At 31.8% G+C, this 20,475-nt stretch overlaps 2 protein-coding genes across 2 annotated transcripts; one reads left to right on the top strand and one right to left on the bottom strand.

The window, feature by feature from the left end:
* The first annotated feature begins 519 nt into the window (after window positions 1-519).
* LOC108814894 (zinc finger protein CONSTANS-LIKE 6) lies at window positions 520-2,370 on the top strand. Its single transcript, XM_018587537.2, has 2 exons — window positions 520-1,715; window positions 1,948-2,370. The coding sequence occupies exons 1-2, from the start codon at window positions 744-746 to the stop codon at window positions 2,179-2,181; spliced, it is 1,206 nt and encodes a 401-aa protein (XP_018443039.1). The 5' UTR covers window positions 520-743; the 3' UTR covers window positions 2,182-2,370.
* Window positions 2,371-8,137: 5,767 nt separating this feature from the next.
* LOC108814115 (uncharacterized) lies at window positions 8,138-9,855 on the bottom strand. Its single transcript, XM_018586610.2, has 3 exons — window positions 9,668-9,855; window positions 9,268-9,546; window positions 8,138-8,878 (listed from the first exon to the last, which is right to left on the bottom strand). Exons 2-3 carry the CDS (start codon window positions 9,487-9,489, stop codon window positions 8,570-8,572), a joined length of 531 nt encoding a protein of 176 aa, XP_018442112.1. The 5' UTR covers window positions 9,490-9,546; window positions 9,668-9,855; the 3' UTR covers window positions 8,138-8,569.
* Between the last annotated feature and the right edge of the window lie 10,620 nt (window positions 9,856-20,475).

Here is a 20,475-nt window from a genome sequence, read left to right as displayed (position 1 = left end):
CTAAGAAAAGGATCATCTTCAAAACTCGACCAATCAGAGTCGAGATAAGACTTCTACATGGCCCTAACGGGTAGCATAAACAACAAAAAGTGCATCAAAACTTAACTTTAATCACACTCCTAACCACTGTTCTAAAAAGTGGTCTATGCGGTCGACTATGCGACGCTTAGGCACTAGGCGTTACAAGACTATAACGATTACTTTTTAAACCGTCTAAATAATTACAATATTGTAATAATAAATAATATATAATCTATTATTCATAAATTATAATAGTTAATATATCATCAATATTCTTATGAAATATAATTTTTATCATATATAAATAATAACTTTTACAATTATTTTATATAAAACATTACATATATTTAATATATTGCTATAATATATAAACGCCTAAACCGCTTAACGATTAGCGTTCAATGCTTTCTTGAACACTGCTCCTAGTATACCAAAAAGAACTCACATTGTGTGGGATATATACAAGACTACGACACCGCTAAACTTAACAACTCATTACCTCATAAAAACAAATGGTTAGCCCTTTTTTCAAAAAAAAAAAACAAAAAAACAAATGGTAGACTCCCTTTTTATAGCCACTTCTCGATAACTGAAACCTTGGTAGAGTAAATATATTCCAAGATTAACATATTCTTTTTGCAACTGAGACTTGGCAACTAGTTTATACTAAAAAGTCAAGATTTCTTCTCGTTCATTGATGGGGTTAAATATAGAGTAATAACATGATGAAAAGTTTGGCTAATGCGGTTGGTGGAAAAACGGCAAGGGCATGCGATAGCTGCGTGAAGAAGCGAGCGCGTTGGTATTGTGCAGCTGATGATGCTTTCCTTTGTCATTCTTGTGACGGTTCGGTCCACTCGGCGAACCCTCTTGCCTGTAGACACGAGAGAATTCGTTTGAAAACGGCTAGCGCCGGAAAGCATCGTGGTGACGCCTCCTCCTCACCACCTCATCCAGCCACGTGGCATCATGGATTTACACGTAAAGCTCGGACACCACGTGGAGGCAAGAAAAGCCACACGATGGTTTTTCATGATCTTGTGCCGGAGATGAGCTCGGAGGATTTTGAAGTGGAAGAGCAGCTTATCTTTGAAGTACCGGTGTTGAACCCAATGGGTGATGAACAATGCTTTAAAGAAACAAAGACTGTGTTCCCAATGATGCCCGTATGTTTCAAGAGCAGCGAGGAAGAAGACGACAACACTGAGAGTTGTCTTAATGGGTTATTCCTGACCGAAATGGAACTGGCTCAGTTCTCAGCTGATGTGGAGACTCTCCTCGGTGGAGGGACAGATCGAGAATTCCATGCCATGGAAGAACTAGGGTTAAGTGAGATACTAAAGATTGAAAAAGAAGAGGTGAAGGAAGAGGAAGAATTCGCAACAAGAGAAGTGTGTGATCTAGATGCCGGTAACGAGACTTCTCCATTTGAAATAAGCTTTGATTACGAGTCCTCACACAAGACGGCACTCGAAGAAGATGACGAGAAAGAAGACGTGATGAAGAATCTAGTGGACGTGGGAGTGAATGAGATGAGTGGAAGAATTAAAGAAGAGAAGAAGGAGAAGGTTCTTATGCTTAGATTGGACTACGAAACCGTGATTTCCACTTGGGGTAGCCAAGGAACTCCATGGACCGTCCTCGAACCACCTGAAATAGACCTGGACATGCTTTGTTGCCCAACCAATTCCATGGTACGTATACTTGTCCTATCTGCTGATCAATATAATATTTATACAACCGGATGTTTAATGGTCGAAACGTATAAAAAGTCAGATTTTATTGCAATTCAGGGATAAGTCTCAAACTATCTAGTAAAACATTTTTTTTTACTGGACCGCACCACCGTCTCTTATTATTACATAATAACTTCATAAGGAAATCATTCTCTTATCAACTAAACTTAATTATTTCGTGTATAATTAGGGTGAAAGTGGAGGAGAGGCTCATCATCATAACCACTTCCGCGGCCTAGGATTACACATGAGAGAGGCTGGGGATGGAGGAAGAGAAGCTAGGGTTTCAAGATACCGAGAGAAAAGGAGGACAAGGTTGTTCTCCAAGAAGATAAGGTACGAGGTACGTAAATTGAATGCTGAGAAAAGGCCTCGAATGAAAGGAAGGTTCGTGAAGAGATCTTCAATTGCTGCTGCTCACTAGTAGCTAGCTAAGAAAGATCTTTATGAATATATAATGTATAATTATAGATATCACTGTGTTCTCATCTTAAATTTTGTTGTTGATGACTTTTGGTGATTGTTAGCTTTTTAAGCAATGTTAAAAAAGTTTTGCACGTTTTGTGAGCTACGTATATGTAAATATAGATATTTATCACGAAAATTTTGACTATCTTGTAAGGTCTGGTTTATATAGTTCATGTAACGTGAATTTTGGTTGCTATCAACCAAAACAAACATATGGGTGTGTCACAAATACATTTCTAAATCTCAAACAATATGAGAACATAGATATTTTTTTTTTAAAAGAGAGAACATGTTGGTTATGTATGAACACTAGGTGTTTTACATGTATTTGCGGGTTTAATAATTTTACAAAAAATTAAAAATAGATATATTATTTATTCAAAAACTATTAGAATACATTATTTCATGCTTTTGAAATGTAATAATTAATTAAATATTATACGATAAAGCTTTTTATTTTAACAAAATATCTATCAAAAAAGTTGAAAACATTCATATTAACATAAAACTATATACATAGATTTATATTTATTTTAAAAATATTATGATGTAAATATTTTTAGATAACATAATATATAATATTTTTAGATAATGATGATTATTAAATTAATGAAATTCATTTTAATTCTATGGACAATTGTATATTAACAACTATAATCTAATTATTTATTGAAGATAAAAATAATTATTTATTAAGAGTACTTATATATTATTTAGCTGATAACGTAAGAGCAAAAAATCATTTAAGAAAAAATAATATAAATATTTTAAATTTTTTGCCAACTTTTTCAGAATTATCACAATGAGTCATTTTATTTGTCATAAGAAAATTTATCTTAGAAGATAGATAATTGATTCTATCTTTTTGATATATATATATATATATATATATATATTCATATTACTAAAGTAAACATAATATAAATTTAATTATGATATATCATTATAATTTTTAATTATTCTCAAAATAATGATAAATTGAACATAAAATATGATTAGACCTAAAATTATAGAAAATATGATAAATCAGCAAATTCACTTCTCAAATAGTAGTATACATATTTTTAATTAAAAAAATCTCCAAAATCTTAAAATCCCAACCAAAAACTCAAAATCCTACCAAAATTACCTTCAAATCCTCATAATCTATTTTTAGTTTCCACCAAATCTAAATTTCCCAAATCTTCAAAAACTTCCAATCCAGTAAGCCCCCTAACATTATCCAAAGCAAAGACATATAAAAGAATATCACAAAATGTGATTGTCATATTATCTTAATTCTTAAGTATGTTTTTCTTCTCATATTGATACCATGTGGAAACCCATTGTTTTTCTTTCATATTTTACCCATACCTCAAATCCAATGCACACATTTGTTAAGTTGGTACAGATATGAAATCTCCACTAACATTTTCAGCCTTTTCTTTTCAGTCCATAATCCCACCAGCTCATGCATGAAGCCTAGAAAATTTGCTGAATTTCACATATATCACAATCGATTTGTGAATACCAAACGCGTTTTAAAGCCGATAACGGTACTAAGCTTAGATGGGGCATCAGATGAAATGTATAAAGTAACTGAATAATTGGTAATCTCATCTGAATGGCCCATACATATAAAGTCTAGAGCCTATGGTTGATCAGAAAAAAAAAGAGCCTATGTACAAGAAATTGAGACTCAACCTCTTCATATTGGAAAGAAACTTATAGAAATGAATCATGTATAGTTGCCTACGATAATTTCCACTTGACTGTGACATGTTAGAAAAATGTGGCCATCAAAATTAAATGTGAACTCAAGCTCTTGCCTTGTTTTAAGCCTGTGTTTCGAAAAAAAAGTGTTCCAAAAAAAACAGTGTGGGTGATTGGTTGGGATTTAACTTGCTACTTTTGTTTTATTTATTTTTAAAGCATTAAACTTTACCAATCATGTTGTAACTTTATTTTTGTTAGTCAAAGTCTACAACAAATTACTATTAACTTTTACCAATCATGTTTTAGATTTATTTTAAAGGTACAACAAAAAATCTAAAGCAAATTTTTTTTCTTATGTATTTTAGGTAAAAAACCTACATTCTTATTTAATAAGCTGTAGAAACTTTAAAATGAAAAAGCTATTTATGATATCAAATAAGTTAGATAATCATAATAAATACATTTATAAATATTTTACTCTAATTCTGGGTGTTTTCAGAACTGTTGAAATATTTTACATAACATAAAATATTATTTATATATCACATTTTAAATAACAATAAACTTTGATAATTTATAAAAATCATTAATATAAATTATTTTAGTTGATAAAAATAATTATTTTACATATACATCATATATTTTATTTTGAAATAACTACAACATATAACCTACAACTACAACAAATTTAACTACAGCAAAAGTCTCTGCCAAAAAATCTACAGTAACAACTTTACAGCTATAACCAACTTACCTACAGCTAAATTTTTACAGCTAAATTTTTACAGTCACAGTCGAATCAATCACCCCCAGTGGCTAGCTTTGGGTCTAAAGATGCACCATGCAAAAATACAAAATGGGTGAAGAAACAGAAAATAATTTCTTTTCGTAAAACTACACCAACTCATACCATCTTCACAGAATTGCATGATTTTTTTTTGAGTATATAGATATTAGGATTAACAAATATTTACCAACAATAGTATCAACACATAATTGTGGTCACACATATATATATATATAGGACTCATTGTAAGTGGAAAAGAAATGTTGAGAAAAAATGTGGAAAAGAAATATTTTCTAAAAAAGTGGAAAAGAATATTTTATACAATTCTGTCATTCTAAATAATAAGAGGCTATTAGAAATAAAACAAAGAAAAAGTATATCTTGCAATTTATAAAGGCATAAATCTAAATTTTATAATAATAGAAACTGAACAAACAAAAAAATAAAAAGTAAGAAGAAAAAGGGAGACAAATGTCATGTGAGAAGTGGGTGCACAATTAACAAAACTAAACAACTTCCATCGTCCTTTCCCTTTGGTCAATTTTCTCGGCGCCTCGCATGTTTTCACTATTTACATCTCCCAAACTTCTTTACTGTACTGTGGATGTAAATGTAATTGGTAAACAAGTGGCTTAACTAGGTGGAAATAAAAAATATAGTCCTAGTTAAGTATTACCACATAAAAGACGAGATAGAGAGAAGAATTTTCCGGCCGACGGAGAGCTACCACAGCTACTGTCGGTCCAGATATTTGTTTTTTTTTTCCGTTCTCTTCTTTGATTATTCTTTGTTAGGTCTGTTTTGAGAGGGAGGTTTCATGGTCCTTTTTGTTAGTTTGGTTTCTAGGAGGTGGATGTTTCCTCAGATCCGTCGTCGTCGGCTTTTGTCTCCGGAAGTGGAGGCTCTCTTAGCTTTACGTCGCCGGTATAGGTGGTCTTTGTCCGTGAAGGCGTTTGGTGTTTGGCTCTGTGTGTTTCGAGAGAGGGAAGCGCTCTGTTATGGCTTCTGGGTTTTACTTTAGTGCTATGTGTTTCTGGTTGGATGAGATCTCGATTCTCTCGATGATGACACTCTCTAACAGAAGATAGATCTGTGTTTGGTGTCGTATCCAAGATGAAATCTCGATTTCGATCGATTGATTGATGCTCTCTTGGGAGAAGGGATGGAGGTGAAATCGTTTGCGTCATAGATGCATGTTTTTGGGGTGACCGGTGTTTGTTCAGATTCCGGCGTAAGTCTTCTGGTGGTAGAGGTGAAGTGGTTGCGGGACACGTGTTTGGTCTTTACAGTCGAGGACGGCGCATGTTTGTTTCTTGTTATTTAGGGTTTTCATTGTAATGGACTTATACCCTAATTTTATGGTTGTCTTTTATCTGGCTTTCGTTAGTTGGGCTTTCAGATTGTGTTTGTTGTATGCTGATGGGTTACGGCTTTTTTTAATAAAATTTGATAGGAGAAAAAAAAGGTGGAAATAAAAAAAAAAGTGAAAAGTAGAAAAATATGTTACTCTTGTTTCCTCCTCATTTTAGTTGTGAGATAGTTCATCAAAACCAAGACATTTTTCTTTTATTTTCATTTTCACTTGGTGAACAAAAGTTGGAATGAGAGTAAATTTCAAATCAAGACTAAAATTTTACTCATTAAATGAGTACATACAATCATACCCTATTACTTTTAATTCTATGTTTTTAGCTAGTAAGATAATCTCTAGTGTATTTTTCTTCTTTTACTTTTAAAATAGAGATGAGTGTTACTCCAATGTATTTCTACAAAATAGAGATCTCCAAATATATAGTAAAATATAGAGAAATGCTATTTCTTCTTTTATAGGAACATCTCCAACATATTGCTATTTTCACTCTTTTAATAGTATTTAAAGATGAAATTACTTCAACTTACTTATATTTCTTCTTCTATAGTAAAGATCTCTATTATTTACTCTATATTTAAATATTGCTACTTTAGAGAAATACATTTTCATCTTTATTATAGAGTTCCTCTATTTTAGAGGTGAAAATAGCAAAATACATTGAAAATTATCTAAACAGAAAAAAAATTACAATCTCTATTTTAAAAACAAAAATAAAGATGGATTGAAGTGATTGTAACTCTAAATGCTATTATAGAGAGTTAAAATATGGATGAATTGGAGATACTCTATAGAAGATGTTTTTTTTGTCAACAACAAAAGATATCTTTTCTTTGTAGTATAATATAATACTATGATATTAATATCTTATTCACGTCTAGCTCACTTCTTCAAACCACCTCTTCGGGGTATTTATCTTGTAATATTCTAATCTTTTTAAATCTCTTTGGAAGACGATGAACTTCTGAGGTTATCGGTTTTAGATGCTATAGTGCGCCATATGGTTTAAAAGAATGTAAATTACTGAATAGAGAAAACATGCTTAAACTGTGTTCGAATTAAAAACACAAATTGCTCATATCTATCAATTTTGATATATATATTTTCGTGTTTTCTACAGAGAATAAATTTTTAACAAAAATATATTATATTGCTACTTTTAATCCAGTCCTATTTACTCATTCATATTAGTGGCAAAAAGCCGATCTAATTCGTCTGGTCCATCTCATCGCAAATTGAATTATTCTTTAAGTTCAAAAGTTTGATCGTATAATCTACGAAAAAGATGCATCATCTTTTTTTTAAATATATCAAATTCAAATTGAATCTGCAAAGCTTAAGTTACTGGTTCCTCTAACAAAATATAACATAAATTTATTAGTAAGATGTTATAAAAATCCAGAAAACTCAAAACGAAATTTATTAGTGTAAACAAAAGTTATAGCCGAAAAAAACAGAACATAACATAATTTTAGCTCGTTTGACCCAAAAAAAAACATAATTTTAGCTTGTAGCGATCAAGTAAAAGTTTGCTAAATTATCTTTTCAGCAAAAAGGAACTATTAAAAGAATTGAAATAAAAAGAGATGGGTCAGCAGTTGCAGATGTCAGACTTTCACAGATCTGACGATATTCTTGTAACCAAAAGCTCAGACGATGCCGAGACCGCATGTTCGTTTCTTTTTTGTGCCTCTCCATAACCACATTAATAAATACATCATCTTATCACGAATATATTACTTTTAGCACCTTGGAATGGAGTCATAACTAAGGCTAAACTCCTGGATATTGAATTACTTTCATTTCATTTCAACCTTACAAGTTACAAGTTCAAGACTCCTCTTATAGAAATTTGAATTTTACATGAAAAGTAATAAGTCAGGACTTACAAATTACAGTATCATTCAGAGTTTTTTACGATATTTTACACGAAAGTAATAACTAGACCAAAGCAGATATTTTGAATTAGCCTCCAACGGTCATGTAACACATGGCACTTCAATGCTCACAGCTTTTTGCACTCATTGATCCCTTCTTTTACTTTTCACAGAAGGAATAAGATTCGCTTCCAAAGTAAAATATTTGATATCATTTGAATTCTTTCTTTTTGTACAAATTTGTTTCCTCATCTTCATAACCGACACTCCAACAAAAAAGAAAACTACAAACGAAAATACCCTCCTCTTCTATCTCCATCTCTTTACATAACCATAGAAGAGAACCTGACCTTCCGAATATTAATACTTTACAAAATGACGACAAATACTACATACTTAACCCAAGAAAACTGCGTACTTCGTCACCTATTTACACTCTTAGAAGAAAAAAAAAACTCCAAATGATCGATCTCTTGTACTTTCTCAACTTCACTCAAAGACTCATTCCACACATCTCCATATCATTTAACAACATTTATGTACGACGCACTAACTGGTTTTTGTGAAATTAAATTCAACGGAGTATGTGTGGTTAGTTCTTTGAGGTTTGTGGTTTCTAAGCCAAGGTAGGGATGCTGCAGTTTCTACTGTCCCTATCGAGGCAATCAAACCCTTCGATCCTAACTGCTGGGCTGTTAGCAAAATTGCCTCTAACACATCCTCCTTTCCTCCCAGAGGAAGAAGAAGAAGGAGACGAGGGAGGTTGGCCCAGCGGAGTCGGTATCGGCGAAGAAAAGATTTCATCTCTGAATCGAGCATCCTGTGTTAAAGGGTTAGCGACTCTGCTCGGCGGCGACCCACATAAAAACGGGGACGGCGAGTCTAATACCTGCGTTTGGTAAACTTGTTCCGTACCATAACCATCCTGTCATGAACCACAACAAGAGTTTGATATCAGTACATTGTAAAAGTTTTCATTCAAAAAAAAAAAAGTTTTAAGAGTTATGATGACGCGTGAATGTGCTGTAAATGGGCCCCACTTATGTGCTGTAAAGATATAATTGGAGACGTCTTAATCTAAATCTTCTGTCCTTTTAATTAAAGTTTCAGACAAGTCTCAAACTCAATAAAGTTCACATGTTTTTTAATTATCGAGAACCGTACACGATTATACTCACTTTTATTCTTTTTAAAAAATTAAACAAAAAAATAAAAAATAAATCGAGAAACCGACTTTCTACGGATCTACCAAGACGTACGAAACCAGTTTGGTAAACAGACTTCACCTAACAAGAACTCAAAAGTAGATCATACCTTTGTCAGAATGATATCTAAGATATCAGCCTCTGCCTTGGATTCAACTTGGTGGTTGTAACATCGCAGAGATCGAGAAGGATGGTGGAGAGGGTTACGGAGACCAATACGACGTGGTTTTGGACAAACGACAACAGCCTGGTCTCTTTCCACCACTGACACGGAGTTCCTCAGATCTCCACCCGCAGCGAAAGCGTTTGGTTGAACCGCCCAGTGATTCATCGTTTTCTTTTCTTTTTTTTTTCGATCCAGAAAAAATAAATGAAAATTTGTTTTTACCTGTTCATATGAAACGGTATTAGTCATTATTATTATTATAGATCTGATTAAAAATATCCCTAAACAGTAATCTCCATCACGTAAACCAAAACAAAGATTCACAGATCTAAGCGAGGGCTACCTTAAGCTTAACTGTACAGCTTCTATTGCCAGAGAGCTATGGTGACACGAGCTAGATCATAGATTTAATTTAAAAGGAGAACTGAAAAAAATTTAACTGAGAAGAAAAGAGAAGTTTGGGAAGAGAAAGGAGGATGATGAAGGCGTGAAAAGTGTGTGGTAAGTGTTAGGCGAGAGAGGAGAGACGAGCCATGAAGCAGTGCCTTGCTCATTTATAGGGCCATACTACCTTATTAAAAGTCATTTCAAAATTTCATTACTTTATTGGTATTTTTTCTAAAATCATTTTATATATTTTTCTGTGATAAATATCAACCGAAAGAAATGCGGTTAGGTCTTCGGCCGCAAGAGCGCCCTCCTAGGCTTGGATATGACTTTGATAAAAGCCATATTTTATATATATATATATATTTTAGAAAATTTAGATATGTTTTAGTTAGAAATAGAAATAATATATCTTGTTTTGTTTCCGAAGATTTTATATTTCTTATATGACTAGATTAGCGAGGGGAAATTGGCCAATTTCAATGATTATAGATTTTTTTCGACAAAAAAAAACTATTAGCCTAAGTAACCATCGGTTTAGATAGCCAAATCAGAAGTAGATAATCGACATATCATAATTGAAGAAGAATTTCTCGCACCATGTGCAAACTTATCCATCAATATGTTTTGTGTCCTTAAAATATATCTGATCTTGAAGTTAGGAAAAAAATCTTACTACGGCAAAATTTATCCATGTGTGCAGCAAATGCTGGCCATTGTTCACGTGATGATACCATCTTCACCAGTTCAATAAGAAGAAATAAAATAACAATAAATCGATATAAAGTTCGGTGTTTTTAAGTTGAAAGAAATTAGAAAGAGGTTGGAGAGTTTTAGAATGAGAAACATTACATTTTTATTGCAGTCATTTGAGAGGAAGAGAGAGAATGTGTAAATTTTCTTTATTAGGGAGATAAAAATTTCAATAAAATTAAATATTTTCGATTTAGAAGACTTTCAAATAAGTTTTCTAGACGACTTTCAAGTAAGTCTTCTATACGACTTACTTGAAAATTTTCTAGAAATTTACTATTCGCTGAGAGGACTTTAATATTTTTAGGTGGAAACTAAAATATTTTTAGCGGGAGTTTGAAAACTTTCACATGTCTTCTAACCTATAATACTAATCACCAGTCGATTTCCCTGTAACTCGTATAGATCCTAAACATAACCCTAAACTAATTTGACTAACTAAGCACTTTATAAAATCAAATAAAATTTAAAAATGTTTACTATACACATAAATAAACTCATAGGTAAAAAAATTTCAAAAAAAAACATTAAGCTTTCCAAAATCCAGTCCTAAGAATACATACAATAGTATAACATATGTTGCCGAACCCTAAACCAAATAATATCATGATTCACTGTTTTCACTCATCTATGTTGAAAACAATTCAATTTTATTTTATCTTAATTTATATCACTTAAAACTGTTTATAATTACATGATTTTAATTTTTCACTTATCAAAATATTTTTTAAAAGTTTATAAAATATTTTTAAGATCAATTATACCAGACGACTTTCCTAGACGTCGTCTAGATGACTTACAATATCTCAGAAGACTCATAAAATTTTCCGGGATTATACTCGTACAAATGAGTTATGGTTTTTTGTCTTGTCACAAGAGGATTGATGTAATTTCACAAGACTTTTAAGTTAATTTTGCATTTGATTCAAGTTTGGATATAATTTTGCATTTACAATCAAGTTTTTAGTCATATTTGGCAAATCCCTTTAAAGTTTTACCTCATTTTTGGTATTATTTTTCATATTTATCTTCTTTAGAAGGGGATTTGAGAGATATTTTATCCATTAAAGAGGCAACAGACTCTAATAATCCTAGCTTTGTAAATATATAAATATGGATAATTATTTAATAAAAATAAAAAATAATATTATTTTATAATTTTTCAAATTATAAGTTTCAAATTTGAGCTTTTTATATTTTTTTGATTTTTCTGACTTTTTGATTCTTCATAATATATTTTTCAAATTTTCATTTTAAATTTTAAAAGCTCTTTTTGAAAGTATTTATTTATATATTTATTAAATCCTAAACTTAACCTTTCAAAACTCCACTCTTCAAATCTACATTTTAGATTCAGACATGTTGTTATTTACCTCTTTAAAAATGATGACAAAAGTAAAAATGAAAAAATGTATTTGAAATATGGTAGTTTAAACAATTGTTCCATAAACTAAACTAAATTCAAACCTAACCAAACTGAATATGTACTAAACCGAGAAAATTTAGGTTTACATCAATTAAAGTTCTTTAAACCAAAAAACAACTAACCTTTAAACTCAAATTTAAACTGAACATTCCATTTCTATAATAAAGTATGAGTTATTAAACTGTTATATCTCTAATTACTCAGAAAATATCACTTTAACATATTTTACACATATTAAGAAAATTGTAAAATACATCAATAAATCTTTATTTCATATATGATTATTTAATGAAAATAATTTAAATAAAAATCTATTAGTTATTCAAAGGATAAAAAGTAGATTTAATATACAAATTATATTAAAATGTAAAATAACACTCTTTTGAAAATTAAGAAGTAAATTTAAGTTAACATTCTTTATAAAACAGAAATACTAAAGATCTTGTGGAAGAATGAATAAATATTAAAATACTAAAAAATAGTTCCCGCTATCTTTACATTTTCAATCAATCTAAGGTCCCACCACTAAATCAATTAAATTAGAGCGAAAATCAGAAAATGTTTATTACGACACGATTACTATGGACGATGGATGGAGGGAAGGGACGGACTGTGGGAGGCATCTTACAGTAGATCTTATACCTTAATTATTATTTTATTTCTGCTGTCTATAAATTAATAAAATAGTATATAAAACAATTAATTCAATTTGTTATATCATATACCCACGTTAGCGGTCCCCTTGCTCACATGAGAAATCTCATCGGTATCTGCGATCTTCTCGAATATTTTTTTTGCTGTAATGAATTTTAATGCTCTTTTATTTTTCTCCCAACTTTTCTGCGTATGTTTTTAACAAAAAATATCTACTGATAAAATATCAGCTTCACCGCCTTAAACGCAGAATGCTTTGTTTAAAACGGCATGATTGATTTCCCGTTACCACCAATAAACACAGTTTTTACGATCAATAGTAATTATTTACATTTTGGAACAATAACAGTAGAAATTATATTCCTTTTTACATCAAGAATTGATGCAAACACTATTTAGCAAAGAGAAAATGATGCAAAATTTTAATTCTTGGAAATTTACTTTTATATCATATAAGAAAAAACCTTAAAAATTATAAAAAACAGAATGCCATTCGTTTGTTCATATTCCCATCTGATGCTGCACTTGTCATGTACACTTATTTTGAACCAACCAGTTGTTAATTTACCAAAGAAAATTAAAGCTAAAGAAAATGGTTATAACTCCTTCTCTAATGAATGAATATCGTCAGCATATATTGCCTTTGATTTATGGGTCCCATTACCCCTCAGTATCACACCCCCGCTTGATGAGCATATCGACTTTCATAAATACGTCAATTTGCTTCATATATTTTTTATATATTCCAGATAATGTTTTTTTTCCCTAAGTTCCAGATAATGTTATTACAGAGAAAACACTTCGTCTATTAAATTATAAACTAGATTTTGATTTTAATTTTCTGTTTTGGTTTTATTTATTTATACAAAATGATGTATTTGTAATATTTGATCGTTTTATATATTTGATTAAATTAGGGGTTGATATTTGGATATCCACTCGAATTCGGTTAAAATCTATTCGGATTTGAGATTTTCAAGTTTAAATATTTCAGTTTCATTCGTGTATTTATAAATTTTGGTTCTGTTTCGATTTGGATCATTTGCGGGTTCAGTTCGAATTCGGATAATCTGCTTAAATTATTTTTAAATTTTCAAAATTTATATATACTGTAAATTTCCCTAAATCTAAAAAATAATATAATATATAAATTTGAGTAATGTAAGTCAAAGTACCTAAATTAAAAATTAAAAACAGGTTTAACTTAAATATTTGGATAGAGAATAAATATATATTTAAGTATTTTTGGTTTTTTTTAATATTGTTTATCTACTTTAGATATGTTTACTTTTGACTATTTTTTATATTTCAAATATTTTAAACAACTTTAAAATAACTTATATCTTGGATATTAACTCTAAAAGTAGCTAATATATTCAAGTAATAAATATGATTCAAATACATTCGAATATCTGAAATATTTCGTTTGGACCCGGTTTGGTCTGGTTCTCTAAATACCAAAATGGTAAATCCGTTTGGATATTTATCTAGATTCGGTTCAAATTTGGTAATATTGTTTCGTTCATATTTTTTAACTTATAATTTCTATGAATTTTTTTTTACAATAAAAGTGATTTTTTTCGAAGCTGATAAAAATAAATATATTTGACACTGATTCAATGGAGAAGTGAATGAAGTGTATTTAATTCAAATTTAATTTAGAAAAACATTCTAACTGAAAAAGACAAGTATTAAAATAAGAAGTTCAGTTTAATTCTCAGTGGTATGGAAGTGTAATTAACTTTGAAAACTAAGGAATATTTTTAATGGATACTTCTCTTTTAATAATATAGATCATATAACTCCATCCGTTTCAATTTAATTGATATTTTAAATTTATGTAAAGATATTAAAAATATTTAATTTACGGCTGTAACTAGTAACTATCAAAATAATGGTAGGAATCCCCTATATATTAAAGGAGATGCATTGTCATTTAATATGTTCACATTACGTTTGCCACGTGGCAGCTTCATAACGATTTGAGAACAAATACGCTTACGTGTCACGTGTAGAGAGCTCTCGGCCAAACTCTACATAAATGCGTTCACACTATATATTATTTTACGTTTGTTTCAATATAAAACTCACATGCACGGTTCTACGGGTTATACAAAATTATACATAGAAAAAAAATTTACAAAAAATAATATTGTCTATGCTTATTTTATTTTTACTTAATTTATTTAATAGAATAATATCTTGCATGTGTTATTTTGAAAAAAAAAGTCTTTTAGTGTTACGGTATCCCATATATATTGTTTGGGAACCATTTAAAAAATATGAACCTTAGTTTTATAAAAATTAAAAAAGGACTCCATCCTATATGGCACTTGTGTATGCTTTCCATATCCTATTTCAAAAAATTCTCAAGCACCTTATATAAACTATATTCTAAAAATTATACTTTATAGCATTACATTGGTCGCATATATCTTTCCTTAAATAAAACCTACGGAATTATCTAATGTGATTAAAATATATATACGACAATTAATAATCTTAAATAATAAAAATTTGATAACAATTTGTATACTTCCTATCATTTTTGTTTAATTCTTTATTATTAAAATAAATTACACAATTACATTAGTGATATAATAAAAAATTAGATTTTTTGTACATGTTTTATTTTGAATTTTTCAAAACGAGTATAAATTACTAAAACTTAAAAATCTTTTATAAACTTTTGTGATCAAGGTTTATTTTTTTTTATATTAGGATACAATGATTATAAGACCGTATGAATAAATAATTTCATTTTAATAGATTTATATATGTATATATATATATTTCTTATCGTTTAAATTAAACTATATATCGTATGAAAATACATACTAATATTTTGATATTTGCATTGAACATATATTGAAAAGTTAATATTTTAATTTTGAAATCTTCATTTTTTTAAAATGATTATAAATCATTGAAACTACTAAACATCCACACTAAAAAAAAATCGTTGGTGTAAAATTTTGTTTCAAAAATATGCAAATAATCATAAAATCATATGAGTAGAAACCTCATTTAATAAAATCAATATTAAAAATAATATCTATGTTCATATCATTTAAATTTAATTACATATTATATGCGACAAATAAGAGTGATTGTTTTGATTTATTTACCCTAAAATGATTGCTGAAAAAAGAGTGATCGTTTGATTTATATGCGCACACCAATTTATTACATATAGTAATTTATTTTTAGTTATTTAATATATATAATTATTATTTTATAATTTCATAATCTTCAAAAAACAGAAAATAAATGGTAAATATAAAATATTGCACAATATGATGCGTGCATTTGATATATGCAGTATATAATTTTCATAAGTTTCAGTAAAAGGAATGTTTGTATTAATTAGAAAGATTGGTGAATAAGCGAAGAATGTATAAAATAATTAAAATTTAAAATCATGCAATTAATTTATCAATATCTGAATTATTCGAAGGTTCCACTAAAAATGTATACTAATATTAATGAAGAAAATAATGTCTTAGTGTCAAATGATGATTTGTTTATGTTCTTATAAATTATATTTTTGTAACTAAAACAATATTAGAAGAATCAATTCGATTGAATTAAACAAACACAAACAAAACCAAAATAAAACGAACCAAACACAAACCAAACTAAATTAAAACTGAATCGAACACAATCCAAATCGAAATAAAACCGAACACAAATCAAACCAAACTAATTTGAATTTACTTTGGTTAAGGGTCTCTTAGACTTTAATAAACCAAATCAAACCTAAACCCATATTTTTTTTTAACAAAATCTAAACATGTAGTTAAACCGACATGTTTATCCCTAATAAAACCGAGATATTGCTGATTTGACATAATCTGTCAATATTATATATTTTAAATATTTATCATAACTTTTGTATATGGGGAACCGGTCCAAAAATTAAGGGAACAGGTTTGGGAACGATTAACTAGATACGGACTAGTACGATCTGAACCGTGGTTCCTGATAGGAGATTTTAATGAAATTACGGGAAATCACGAAAAGGACGGGGGAGCGTTGAGACATCCAGATTCTTTTGTACCTTTTAATAATATGATCCGGAATAGTGGTTTACTGGAATTTCCGGCAAGGGGGAATAAACTTTCCTGGCAAGGACGGAGAGGGAAAGGGAAGGGGGCTTTTATGGTTCGGTGTCGCCTAGATCGGGCATTAGCAAATGAAGATTGGCACACTCTTTTTTCATGCTCTTACACAGAATATTTAGGAATGGTAGGATCGGATCACAGGCCTGTAGTGGCTGTTATGGAGGATAAAATCCCTAAAAGGCGAGGGCAATTCCGGTTCGATAAGAGATGGATTGGAAAAGATGGACTAATGGATTCTATTGCTATGGGTTGGTCGAATGACCAGGAGAATGAAAATGGTGATATTGTAACAAAAATTAGCAACTGCCGTCATGAGATTGCTAAATGGAGAAAGGATAACCCCCCATTTGGTAAGGATAAAATTAAGGAACTACAAAAAGCTCTTGAGGAGGTACAGATGGATAATTCCAGGACTCAAGAGGATATTATGGAGGTATCACGGAAATTACAAGAGGCATATAAGGATGAAGAAGAATATTGGCAGCAGAAAAGTCGGAACATGTGGCATGTCTATGGGGATCTCAATACGAATTTTTATCATGCCTTGACGAAACAAAGAAGAACACGCAATCGGATTGTGGGTCTCCATGATAACAATGGGAATTGGATTACCGAGGATAATGGTGTGGAGAAGGTGGCAGTAGATTATTTTACTGAGTTATTTGGTACAACGGCTCCCTCAGATTTTGACAGTTTCCTGGAAGATATAAGACCAGATATTACCCCACAGATGAATCAACGCTTATTAAGACTGGCAACGGAAGAAGAGGTGCGACAGGCTTTATTTATGATGCACCCAGAAAAGGCACCTGGACCCGATGGAATGACGGCATTGTTTTTCCAGCATTCATGGCACATTATAAAACATGATGTGGTAGCTCTGGTAAATAATTTTTTAGTCACGGGGACAATGGACGAAAGGTTAAACATTACAAACATTTGTATGATTCCAAAGACGGATAGGCCTACGAGGATGACAGAATTACGGCCAATCAGTCTGTGTAATGTTGGGTATAAGATTATCTCCAAGGTTTTATGTCAGAGACTAAAAATCTATCTTCCACTACTTATTTCAGAGACTCAATCGGCCTTTGTGGCAGGAAGATTGATATCGGACAATGTTCTGATTGCTCAAGAGATGTTTCATGGGCTAAGAGCGAATAAATCTTGTCAAGGGAAATATATGGCAATCAAAACGGACATGAGTAAAGCATATGATCGAATAGAATGGGATTTTATACAAGCTATCCTTCACAGGATGGGCTTTGATTCTCATTGGGTTAAATTACTCATGGAGTGCATTTCTTCAGTGCAGTATAGGGTTTTATTAAATGGTCAACCACGTGGACAAATAATTCCGCAGAGAGGTTTACGGCAAGGAGATCCTTTGTCACCATATTTATTCATCATGTGCACGGAGGCTTTAATTACAAATATTAAGAAGGCAGAACGGAATAAACAAATTACCGGGATGAAGGTGGCTCGGGCGTGTCCCTCAATTTCTCATCTGCTATTTGCGGATGATAGTCTTTTTTTCTGCAAGGCACAAAAGGACGAATGTCAAACTATCCTCAAGATATTAAAGGAGTATGAGGCAGTGTCTGGTCAACGCATTAACTTTCAAAAATCATCTATTCAATTTGGCCATAAGATCGAGGAATCTTGTAGACAGGAAATGAGAAATATTTTGGATATTCAGAATGTGGGTGGTATGGGATCTTATCTGGGATTGCCGGAAAATCTTGGAGGATCTAAAATTCAAGTATTTGGGTTTCTTCAAGATCGCTTAAACAGTAGGATTAATGGTTGGACTTTCAAGTTTTTTACGAAAGGAGGAAAGGAGGTAATTATTAAATCAGTGGCTACTGCCCTGCCTAATCATGTGATGTCTTGCTATCGGTTGCCAAAAGCAATCACAAAGAAATTAACGAGTGTGGTAGCACAATTTTGGTGGAGCCCAGGAGGCAGCACAAAAGGAATGCACTGGAAATCATGGGACAAAGTATGCCTTACTAAGGAAGAAGGAGGCCTGGGGTTTAAAGAAATATCAGATTTTAACACGGCTATGCTGGCCAAGCAATTATGGCGACTGATCGAGAAACCTACCACTTTGTTTTCTCGAGTTTTCAAAGGACGGTATTTCAGGAATGCCTCACCCCTGGACCCGATCCGCTCTTATTCTCCATCTTATGGATGGCGAAGTATTTCTTCAGCTAGATCTCTGGTTAGCAAAGGACTAATTAAACGGGTGGGAACAGGATCATCCATCTCTGTGTGGAATGATCCCTGGCTCCCAACCACTCGCCCGAGACCAGCAAACAAAAAACATGCTACTAGTTACCCCGATCTCACGGTTGATCAACTTATTGATGCCGATTTGAAAAAATGGAATTCTCAGGCAATTAGGGCTCTCGTGGATCCCCAAGACGTACAAATCATAGAAAGTATCCCAATTAGTAAAGTTCAGAGGGAAGATAGAGATGGATGGCATTTTACACAAAATGGCAAGTATTCAGTTAAATCTGGGTACCAATTAGAAAGGGTGTATCCTGACAAGGAAAAACCTATGTCAACATTTGGACCTACAGTAGATGTTCTAAAGGCGAATTGTTGGAAAATTCGCTGCCCACCAAAGCTTAAACATTTTCTGTGGCAACTGGTATCAGGGTGTATAGCGGTTAGGAAGAATTTACATGCTCGGGGACTTACGGGAGACATATGTTGTGATCGATGTGGAGCTTCAGAGGAATCAATAAACCACGTGTTTTTTGAGTGTCCTCCAGCCCGTCAAGTGTGGGCTTTATCTCAGATACCAACTAGCCCACATATATTCCCGACAGAGTCTCTTTATACGAATATGGATCATTTGTTCTGGAGGGTTTCTCCCAAAATGGAGGATCATCACTTTGCTTGGATATTATGGTACATTTGGAAAGGAAGGAATAATAAGGTTTTCAGCAATTTGGATATTGATCCTAGAGATACACTAAAAATCGCAGTAACTGAAACAAAGAGTTGGGAAGACGCCCAGGTGGTATCCGCACAGGTAATAGATCGACCAAATCCGAGCTTACCGATCATCCCAGGACGTTGGTGTTTCACGGATGGCTCTTGGAAAGACAAAGATGTATTTTCTGGTCAAGGGTGGTATAGCACCCTAGAAGGTTTTGCGGGATTAATGGGGGCAAGGAATGTACGGGCTTCTCTATCTCCTCTTCATTCTGAGATAGAAGCATTAATTTGGGCAATGGAGTGCATGAGGAATTTGCATCAATTTACGGTCACGTTTGCAACAGACTGTTCTCAATTGGTAAAGATGGTGTCTGAACCAGAAGAATGGCCTGCTTTCGATAGCTATCTGGCAGATATCAAGAACTTGCGGGAGAACTTCCACAGCTCAGAGATCATTTATGTACCACGCACACAAAACAAGAAGGCCGATGGACTAGCACGAGGGGCTAGAACTCAAGCGTCTTTTGTTGTGCACATGGATGACGAGCCACCAACATGGTTTACAGAGTCTATATGAGTTTGTAAAAGTCGACGACAAAAAAAAAAAAAAAAAAAATATTTATCATAAAATTCACCCTGCGCAAAGCGCAGGTTAAAGAATGAGTAGGAACAAAATTTAAGGAATGATGAAGAATAATGATTCCTTATCAAAATTAATAAGGAACAAATATGTTCTATAATTCTCTACGAATTAAGGAACGAAAAGGAATAAAAAGGAAATACTATTCCTCACGAATGGTAAATTGGTTAAGGAATATTGAGGAATATAGTGTTTCCCTTCGTTTACTTGGTTAC

Source organism: Raphanus sativus, chromosome 7 (assembly GCF_000801105.2).
Source record: "Raphanus sativus cultivar WK10039 chromosome 7, ASM80110v3, whole genome shotgun sequence".
NCBI classification, from domain to species: domain Eukaryota; kingdom Viridiplantae; phylum Streptophyta; class Magnoliopsida; order Brassicales; family Brassicaceae; genus Raphanus; species Raphanus sativus.
Note: the sequence above shows the minus strand (reverse complement) of the source record. Positions and strands in the feature narration are given on the sequence as shown.

What these genes read in the sequence shown, in the direction of transcription:
- LOC108814894 (XM_018587537.2), top strand. Translation starts at nt 744, where the DNA reads ATGATGAAAAGTTTGGCTAATGCGGTTGGTGGAAAAACGGCAAGGGCA. An exon ending in GTTGCCCAACCAATTCCATG is followed by an intron (nt 1,716 to 1,947) that starts GTACGTATACTT and finishes GTGTATAATTAG; the next exon opens with GGTGAAAGTGGAGGAGAGGC.
- LOC108814115 (XM_018586610.2), bottom strand. Translation starts at nt 9,489, where the DNA reads ATGAATCACTGGGCGGTTCAACCAAACGCTTTCGCTGCGGGTGGAGAT. An exon ending in TAGATATCATTCTGACAAAG is followed by an intron (nt 8,879 to 9,267) that starts GTATGATCTACT and finishes GGTTCATGACAG; the next exon opens with GATGGTTATGGTACGGAACA.